General features: G+C 54.4%; 1 protein-coding gene across 4 annotated transcripts in view; it reads right to left on the bottom strand.

The window, feature by feature from the left end:
- ddx27 (DEAD (Asp-Glu-Ala-Asp) box polypeptide 27) overlaps positions 1-8,389 on the bottom strand; it is an 18,572-nt gene extending 10,183 nt beyond the window's left edge. For 3 of the 4 annotated variants that reach the window (XM_080521783.1, XM_080521780.1, XM_080521782.1), the window contains exons 1-12: positions 8,216-8,389; positions 7,890-8,033; positions 7,726-7,785; positions 7,166-7,322; positions 7,049-7,101; positions 4,798-4,884; positions 4,232-4,337; positions 1,468-1,641; positions 1,229-1,379; positions 950-1,049; positions 685-826; positions 1-40 (exon numbers count right to left, since the gene is read on the bottom strand). The exon at positions 1-40 is cut by the window's left edge and continues 114 nt beyond it. In XM_080521783.1, the coding sequence (XP_080377909.1) occupies positions 1-40; positions 685-826; positions 950-1,049; positions 1,229-1,379; positions 1,468-1,641; positions 4,232-4,337; positions 4,798-4,884; positions 7,049-7,101; positions 7,166-7,322; positions 7,726-7,785; positions 7,890-8,033; positions 8,216-8,299 (1,298 nt within the window). In that variant the 5' untranslated portion in view covers positions 8,300-8,389. The remainder of the gene's footprint in view (positions 41-684; positions 827-949; positions 1,050-1,228; positions 1,380-1,467; positions 1,642-4,231; positions 4,338-4,797; positions 4,885-7,048; positions 7,102-7,165; positions 7,323-7,725; positions 7,786-7,889; positions 8,034-8,215) is intronic. The other variant, XM_080521781.1, reaches the window with a different exon arrangement.
- Between the last annotated feature and the right edge of the window lie 1,145 nt (positions 8,390-9,534).

Below are 9,534 nucleotides of genomic sequence, written 5' to 3'. Positions count from 1 at the left end.
AACAACATGACGTGGTCCTGGAAGGTCCTGGTGAGCAGGGCTACACACACACACACACACAGTTACAACACAGCTGTGCATGCCGCAGAGGTGAAACGCTGACTCAGCAGAGGTGAAACTGTGACTCAGACAGGTGAAACGCTGACTCAGAGGTGAAACGGTGACTCGGAGAGGTGAAACGCTGACTCAGCAGAGAGGTGAAACGGTGACTCAGCAGAGGTGAAACTGTGACTCAGCAGAGGTGAAACTGTGACTCAGACAGGTGAAACGCTGACTCAGAGGTGAAACGCTGACTCAGAGAGGTGAAACTGTGACTCAGCAGAGAGGTGAAACGCTGACTCAGAGGTGAAACGCTGACTCAGAGAGGTGAAACGCTGACTCAGAGAGGTGAAACGCTGACTCAGAGGTGAAACGCTGACTCAGAGAGGTGAAACGCTGACTCAGAGAGGTGAAACGCTGACTCAGAGAGGTGAAACGCTGACTCAGAGAGGTGAAACGCTGACTCAGAGAGGTGAAACGCTGACTCAGAGGTGAAACGCTGACTCAGAGAGGTGAAACGCTGACTCAGAGAGGTGAAACGCTGACTCAGAGGTGAAACGCTGACTCAGAGAGGTGAAACGCTGACTCAGAGAGGTGAAACGCTGACTCAGAGAGGTGAAACGCTGACTCAGCAGAAAGGCTCACCTGCCACCACCGCCTCCCGGTCTCCTTCCCGATGAGTTCGTATTCGGACGAATTCCTGGCGGAGGAACGGAGCGACGTCGGTGTTGCTGTTGACGAAGATCCTGATTGGCTGCTTCAACGACACGGCGGCAAGGTCCTTCACCTGCACAAAGGTATGGTCAGGTATGGTCAGGGCTGGACAGACGGACGGACCAACAGGCTGACAGACAAAGAGACGGATGGACCAACAGGCAGAGAGATGGATGGACAAAGAGACGGCACTCACCTCCTCCGTCATGGTGGCGGAGAACAACATGGTCTGTCGGTTGTAGGAACAAAGTCTGATGATCTCTTTCATCTGCTCTTCAAAGTACTCGTCCAACATCCTGAAGGACCAGAACCAGACTGTGTCTCTAGCAGAACCAGAACCAGACTGAAGGACATTTACTTTACCAGTAGTACTTAGTCACTGCCCACACTAGACAACACACTTAGCAACTGACACTGACTACACAGGGGAGCAGCACCAGAGACCAGAGGACCCCCCCCCCCCCCCCGCCCCGACCTGTCGGCCTCGTCCAGGACCAGGATCTCGATGTGGCTCAGTTCGAAGCAGGGCGTGTTGTGCAGGTGATCGATCAGACGACCCGGCGTGGCGATCAAGACGTCTGGTCCAGCTCGCAGCGCCGCCTCCTGGGACTTCAGGTCCAGACCCCCTGGGGACAGACGGGTCCAGACCCAGACCCCGGCCCGTCATCACCATGTTACAACAGTCACGAGACGACGGACGGTCAATAGTCGTACCGACGGTCAGGCAGGTGGTGATGGAGGTGAACTGGGCCAGCTGCCGGGCCACACAGTGGACCTGGATCCCCAGCTCCCGGGTCGGAACCAGGACCAGGACCCGGGTCACCTGCAGCGTCCGGGGTTTGTAAACCAAACGCTCCAATACTGGGAGCATGAAGGCCGCCGTCTTTCCTGCAGGGACGAGAGGGTTCACAAATCAAACGCTCCCAGTCGTAGTGAGCGTCTCGACTGCGGAACAGGTGCTGGTGCATACTAATGTATGGTGTCACGTTAGTGCCAAAACCCAAGTGCGTACTATAGTATGGTGTCACGTTAGTGCCAAAACCCAAGTGCGTACTATAGTATGGTGTCACGTTAGTGCCAAAACCCAAGTGCATACTAATGTATGATGTCACGTTAGTGCCAAAACCCAAGTGCATACTAATGTATGATATCACGTTGGTGCCAAAACCCAAGTGCATACTAATGTATGGTGTCACGTTAGTGCCAAAACCCAAGTGCATACCAACGTATGATGTCACGTTATCGCCAAAACCCAAGTGCATACTACTGTATGGTGTCACATTAGTGCCAAAACCCAAGTGCATACTACTGTATGGTGTCACGTTACTGCCAAAACCCAAGTGCATACTACAGTATGGTGTCACGTTAGTGCCAAAACCCAAGTGTATACTCAGTATGGTGTCATGTTGGTGCCAAAACCCAAGTGCATACTCAGTATGGTGTCATGTTAGTGCCAAAACCCAAGTGAGTACTATAGTATGGTGTCATGTTAGTGCCAAAACCCAAGTGCATACTAGAGTATGGTGTCACGTTGGTGCCAAAACCCAAGTGCATACTAGAGTATGGTGTCACGTTGGTGCCAAAACCCAAGCGCATACTATGGTATGGTGTCACGTTAGTGCCAAAACCCAAGTGCATACTATGGTATGGTGTCATGTTAGTGCCAAAACCCAAGTGCATACTAGAGTATGGTGTCACGTTAGTGCCAAAACCCAAGTGCATACTAATGTATGATGTCACGTTAGTGCCAAAACCCAAGTGCATACTAATGTATGATATCACGTTGGTGCCAAAACCCAAGTGCATACTAATGTATGGTGTCACGTTAGTGCCAAAACCCAAGTGCATACCAATGTATGATGTCACGTTATCGCCAAAACCCAAGTGCATACTACAGTATGGTGTCACGTTACTGCCAAAACCCAAGTGCATACTCAGTATGGTGTCACGTTAGTGCCAAAACCCAAGTGCATACTCAGTATGGTGTCATGTTGGTGCCAAAACCCAAGTGCATACTCAGTATGGTGTCATGTTAGTGCCAAAACCCAAGTGCGTACTATAGTATGGTGTCATGTTAGTGCCAAAACCCAAGTGCATACTATGGTATGGTGTCACGTTAGTGCCAAAACCCAAGTGCATACCAACGTATGATGTCACGTTATCGCCAAAACCCAAGTGCATACTACTGTATGGTGTCACATTAGTGCCAAAACCCAAGTGCATACTACTGTATGGTGTCACGTTACTGCCAAAACCCAAGTGCATACTACAGTATGGTGTCACGTTAGTGCCAAAACCCAAGTGTATACTCAGTATGGTGTCATGTTGGTGCCAAAACCCAAGTGCATACTCAGTATGGTGTCATGTTAGTGCCAAAACCCAAGTGAGTACTATAGTATGGTGTCATGTTAGTGCCAAAACCCAAGTGCATACTAGAGTATGGTGTCACGTTGGTGCCAAAACCCAAGTGCATACTAGAGTATGGTGTCACGTTGGTGCCAAAACCCAAGCGCATACTATGGTATGGTGTCACGTTAGTGCCAAAACCCAAGTGCATACTATGGTATGGTGTCATGTTAGTGCCAAAACCCAAGTGCATACTAGAGTATGGTGTCACGTTAGTGCCAAAACCCAAGTGCATACTAATGTATGATGTCACGTTAGTGCCAAAACCCAAGTGCATACTAATGTATGATATCACGTTGGTGCCAAAACCCAAGTGCATACTACAGTATGGTGTCACGTTAGTGCCAAAACCCAAGTGCATACCAATGTATGATGTCACGTTATCGCCAAAACCCAAGTGCATACTACTGTATGGTGTCACATTAGTGCCAAAACCCAAGTGCATACTACTGTATGGTGTCACGTTACTGCCAAAACCCAAGTGCATACTACAGTATGGTGTCACGTTACTGCCAAAACCCAAGTGCATACTCAGTATGGTGTCACGTTAGTGCCAAAACCCAAGTGCATACTCAGTATGGTGTCATGTTGGTGCCAAAACCCAAGTGCATACTCAGTATGGTGTCATGTTAGTGCCAAAACCCAAGTGCGTACTATAGTATGGTGTCATGTTAGTGCCAAAACCCAAGTGCATACTATGGTATGGTGTCACGTTAGTGCCAAAACCCAAGTGCATACTAGAGTATGGTGTCACGTTGGTGCCAAAACCCAAGTGCATACTAGAGTATGGTGTCACGTTAGTGCCAAAACCCAAGTGCATACTCAGTATGATGTCACGTTAGTGCCAAAACCCAAGTGCATACTCAGTATGATGTCACGTTAGTGCCAAAACCCAAGTGCATACTCAGTATGATGTCACGTTGGTGCCAAAACCCAAGTGCATACTATAGTATGGTGTCATGTTGGTGCCAAAACCCAAGTGCATACTAATGTATGGTGCCATTTTAACCACAGTTTGTGGCACCAACATGACGCCATACTTCCGTGTCCTCACAGGAACCTAGTGTCGTACCTGTTCCAGTAGCAGCACAGGCACAAAGGTCACGACCCAACAGACCAACAGGAACACAGGCCTTCTGGATTGGAGTGGGCTGCTGGAACCCCAGGGCAGTGACGGCCTGGGGGGGGGTAGAGGTTAGAGTGGTGACGGCCTGGGGGGGGGGTAGAGGTTAGAGTGGTGACGGCCTGGGGGGGGTAGAGGTTAGAGTGGTGACGGCCTGGGGGGGGGGGGGGGGTAGAGGTTAGAGTGGTGACGGCCTTGGGGGGGGGGGGGGGGGGGGTGGGGGGGGTAGAGGTTAGAGTGGTGACTGCAACTTCTTGGCAATGATTGGTCTGGACAGGTCATGAGGACAGGACTCACCTTGAGGACAGGACTCACCTTGAGGATGGGTCTGGACAGGTCATGAGGACAGGACTCACCTTGAGGACAGGACTCCCCTTGAGGATGGGTCTGGACAGGTCATGAGGACAGGACTCACCTTGAGGACAGGACTCACCTTGAGGATGGGTCTGGACAGGTCATGAGGACAGGACTCACCTTGAGGATGGGTCTGGACAGGTCATGAGGACAGGACTCACCTTGAGGATGGGTCTGGACAGGTTCATGTCATCGAAGCTCAGCTGGTCGTCGTATTGAGACGCGTCTTCAGAAAAAACTTCTGGAGCCTGAAAAACATCACTTGTTACCACGGCAACGGCTGAGAGGGTGGAGAGGGTGAGAGGGTGAGGCTGTCCAACTGCCACCTGCAGGTTCTCCTCATCCCTCCTCCTCACCACCTCACCCCTTCCTCCCCCCCTCCTCTTCATCCCTCCTCACCCTCACCTCCTCCTCCTCCTCCTCCTCCTCTTCCTCCCACCCGTCCCTCCTCCACCCCCCCTCACCTCCTCTTCGTCCCTCCTCAACCCCCCCTCCTCACCTCCTCCTCCTCCCCCCCTCCTCTTCGTCCCTCCTCACCCCCCCTCTTCGTCCCTCCTCCCCCCCTCCTCTTCGTCCCTCCTCCACCCCCCTCCTCACCTCCTCTTCGTCCCTCCTCCCCCCCTCCTCTTCGTCCCTCCTCACCCCCCCTCTTCGTCCCTCCTCCCCCCCTCCTCTTCGTCCCTCCTCCACCCCCCTCCTCACCTCCTCTCCTCACCTCCTCTTCGTCCTTCGTCCCTCCTCCACACCCCTCCCCACCTCCTCTTTGTCCCTCCTCTCCCCCTCCTCTTCGTCCCTCCTCTCCCCCTCCTCTTCCTCCCCCCCTCCTCCACCCCCCTCTTCACCTCCTCTTCGTCCCTCCTCACCTCCTCTTCGTCCCTCCTCCCCCCTCCTCTTCGTCCCTCCTCCACCCCCCTCCTCACCTCCTCTCCTCTTCGTCCTTCGTCCCTCCTCCACACCCCTCCCCACCTCCTCTTTGTCCCTCCTCTTCGTCCCTCCTCTCCCCCTCCTCTTCCTCCCCCCCTCCTCCACCCCCCTCTTCACCTCCTCTTCGTCCCTCCTCACCTCCTCTTTGTCCCTCCTCTCCCCCTCCTCTTCGTCCCTCCTCTCCCCCTCCTCTTCCTCCCCCCCTCCTCCACCCCCCTCTTCACCTCCTCTTCGTCCCTCCTCTCCCCCTCCTCTTCGTCCCTCCTCCACCCCCCCTCACCTACTCTTCGTCCCTCCTCACCTCCTCCTCTTCCTCCCCCCCCTCCTCACCTCCTCTTCGTCCCTCTTCCTCCTCACCTCTTCGTCCCTCCTCCACCCCCTCCTCACCTCCTCTTCGTCCCTCCCCCCCTCCTCTTCGTCCCTCCTCCACCCCCCTCCCCACCTCCTCTTTGTCCCTCCTCTCCCCCTCCTCTTCGTCCCTCCTCTCCCCCTCCTCTTCCCCCCCACCTCCTCTTCGTCCCTCCTCTCCCCCTCCTCTTCCTCCCCCCCTCCTCTTCGTCCCTCCTCCACCCCCCTCCCCACCTCCTCTTTGTCCCTCCTCTCCGTCCCTCCTCTCCCCCTCCTCTTCCTCCCCCCCCTCCTCACCTCCTTTTCGTCCCTCCTCTCCCCCTCCTCTTCCTCCCCCCCTCCTCCACCCCCCTCACCTCCTCTTCGTCCCTCCTCTCCCCCTCCTCTTCCTCCCTCCTCCACCCCCCTCCTCACCTCCTCTTCGTCCCTCCTCTTCCTCCCCCCCTCCTCTTCGTCCCTCCGTCCCCCCTCCTCTTCGTCCCTCCTCACCCCCCCCCCCTCACCTCCTCTTTGTGCCCCCCCCCTCACCTCCTCTTCGTCCCCCCGCCTCCTCAGCTCCTCCCCCCCTAACCTCCTCTTCGTCCCTCCTCCTCCTCCCCCCCTCCTCACCCCCCCTCCTCACCTCCTCTTTGTGCCCCCCCCACCTCCTCTTCGTCCCTCCTCACCTCCTCTTCGTGCCCCCCCCTCCTCTTCGTCCCTCCTCACCCCCCCTCACCTCCTCTTCGTCCCTCCTCACCTCCTCTTCGTGCCCCCCCCCTCCTCTTCGTCCCTCCTCACCCCCCCTCACCTCCTCTCCGTCCCCCCCCTCACCTCCTCTTCGTGCCCCCCCCCTCCTCTTCGTCCCTCCTCACCCCCCCTCACCTCCTCTCCGTCCCCCCCCTCCTCACCCCCCCCCCCATCTCACCTCCTCTTCGTCCCTCCTCACCTCCTCTTCGTCCCCCCCCTCCTCACCCCCCCCCCCATCTCACCTCCTCTTCGTCCCTCCTCACCTCCTCTTCGTCCCCCCCCCCCCCCCCCCCATCCTCACCTCCTCTTCGCCCCCCCCCCCCATCCTCACCTCCTCTTCGTCCCTCCTCACCTCCTCTTCGTCCCCCCCCCCCATCCTCACCTCCTCTTCGCCCCCCCCCCCCCCATCCTCACCTCCTCTTCGTCCCTCCTCTTCCTCCCCCTCCGTCGTTTGTCTCTCAGAGTATCTAGAAAACAAAAACCTCCATCAGCTCCGTCTGGATCAAAGTCGTGAAGAAAAACTTGACTCACCTGATTTGGTCAGAATTTCTTCATCACTGGAGCCAAACTCCGCCTCCTCATCATCCTCATCATCCTCCTCATCATCCTCCTCATCAGCAGGTTTCACATCCTGGTCAGAACCTTCATCCTCCTTCTCTGATGGAACGTCGTTCTGAGAAACTTTCTCCTGAAAGCAAACGAGTCCTGAGAGGCTGCAAAGACTCTGAGACAAAGACTAGGAGAGACAAAGACTAGGAGAGACAAAGACTAGGAGAGACAAAGACTAGGAGGGACAAAGACTAGGAGGGACAATGACTCTGAGACACAAAGACTAGGAGACACAAAGACTAGGAGACACAAAGACTAGGAGGGACAAAGACTAGGAGGGACAATGACTCTGAGACACAAAGACTAGGAGAGACAAAGACTAGGAGAGACAAAGACTAGGAGACACAAAGACTAGGAGGGACAAAGACTAGGAGGGACAAAGACTAGGAGAGAACCACAGAGAACCAGAAAATCACAGAGAACCAGAGAGAACCACAGAACGAGAGAGAACCACAGAACCAGAGAACGAGAGAAGGACTCACCTCAGTCCTCCTCTTCTTCCTGATCGTTTCTATTTTCTGGTCCAGACTCGTCGCAGGTCTCTGAAACACAAAAGACCAGCTAGACCGGGACCAGCTAGACCAGGACCAGCTAGACCAGGGCCAAGCTAGACCAGGGAGACTAGGTCTGTCTCTGCCGGTCCTACCTGGTTCTGGATCTGGTCCATCAAGTCTCTCATGGTCTCGTCTCGTTTCACTTCGTCTTGATCCACAAAATCAAAACCGACGTTAAAATCCTGGGACCTGCGAGAGCCGGACTTCCGGTTCCTGTGGAGGACCACCTGCTGCTCCTGCACACACACGCACACACACACACACACACACACACACACACACACACACACACACACACACACACACCTACCTCAGTGAAAGTGGTCCTAATAGTATGTGCAGCTTTAGTTTAAGTTTTAAAGTTGGGGGGGGGGTCGGCCGGGGGGCCCGGGGGGTTGGGGGGGGCAGACAGACTCACCTCTTGCTCGGACTCGCTGTCCGGTTCCTCTGGACTCTGGTAGTCGTCCGGGAGGGTCCCAATCAGGTCCAGTTGCTCCAGCATGATGGATCGGGTCTGGATCGGGTCTGGATCAGGTCTGGACCTCTTCGAGGCTCACGTAGTTTGTTTGTCCTGCACGTGCGACAACAACAGTTTGCTTCCGGGTCACGTGTGCTTCTTCTTCTTCTTCGCTTACTTCCGGCAGACCGGAAGTGTCCCGGTCCTCCCGGCCGAGCGAAGAAGAGACTTGATCCTCCTGAGAACTTCAGACTTCAGTTCTGGGGCCTCATTTATAAAACTGTGCGTAGGATTGACGTCAAAATTGGCGTACGCACGAAACACAGAAAGTGCTTACGCACAAAAATATCCTGATTTATAAAACAGTGCGCACGCACGTCCAAGCCGATTTCCCTTTATAAATCACAATCCACTCTAAATGTGGCGCACCTGTGCGGGTCAGACCACGCCCATATTGGCCTATAAATATTCAGAGAAACGCCTCTCATGAATATTGATTCATGACTGACAGCATGCCGAAAGCAGAAAGAAAAGCCAAGAAACGCAATTTGACCCAGTGTGAGGTGGAAGTTCTGGTCGGGGAGGTGGAGAAGAGGAAGGCGATATTATTTGGTGGACACAGTGTTGGGTTAGGGTTAGGGTCAGTGTTGGGTTAGGGTCAGTGTTGGGTTAGGGTTAGGATCAGTGTTGGGTTAGGGTCAGTGTTGGGTTAGGGTTAGGGTCAGTGTTGGGTTAGGGTTAGGGTCAGTGTTGGGTTAGGGTTAGGATCAGTGTTGGGTTAGGGTTAGGATCAGTGTTGGGTTAGGGTTAGGGTCAGTGTTGGGTTAGGGTTAGGGTTAGGGTTAGGGTTAGGGTCAGTGTTGGGTTAGGGTTAGGATCAGTGTTGGGTTAGGGTTAGGGTCAGTGTTGGGTTAGGGTTAGGGTTAGGGTTAGGGTTAGGGTTAGGATCAGTGTTGGGTTAGGGTTAGGATCAGTGTTGGGTTAGGGTTAGGGTCAGTGTTGGGTTAGGGTTAGGATCAGTGTTGGGTTAGGGTTAGGGTCAGTGTTGGGTTAGGGTTAGGATCAGTGTTGGGTTAGGGTTAGGGTCAGTGTTGGGTTAGGGTTAGGGTCAGTGTTGGGTTAGGGTCAGTGTTGGGTTAGGGTCAGTGTTGGGGTCACCAACACCAAAAAGGCTCTAGAGTGGCAGCATGTGGCGGATGGCGTCAATGCTGTGGCCTCAGAAGGTCGGAGTGTGGCTGAGGGGAACAAAAGTGGTCAGACATCAAAGTAGACGCAAAAAA

The sequence above is a fragment of the Blennius ocellaris genome (assembly GCF_963422515.1).
Source record: "Blennius ocellaris genome assembly, contig: SCAFFOLD_69, whole genome shotgun sequence".
NCBI classification, from domain to species: Eukaryota; Metazoa; Chordata; class Actinopteri; order Blenniiformes; family Blenniidae; genus Blennius; species Blennius ocellaris.
Note: the sequence above shows the minus strand (reverse complement) of the source record. Positions and strands in the feature narration are given on the sequence as shown.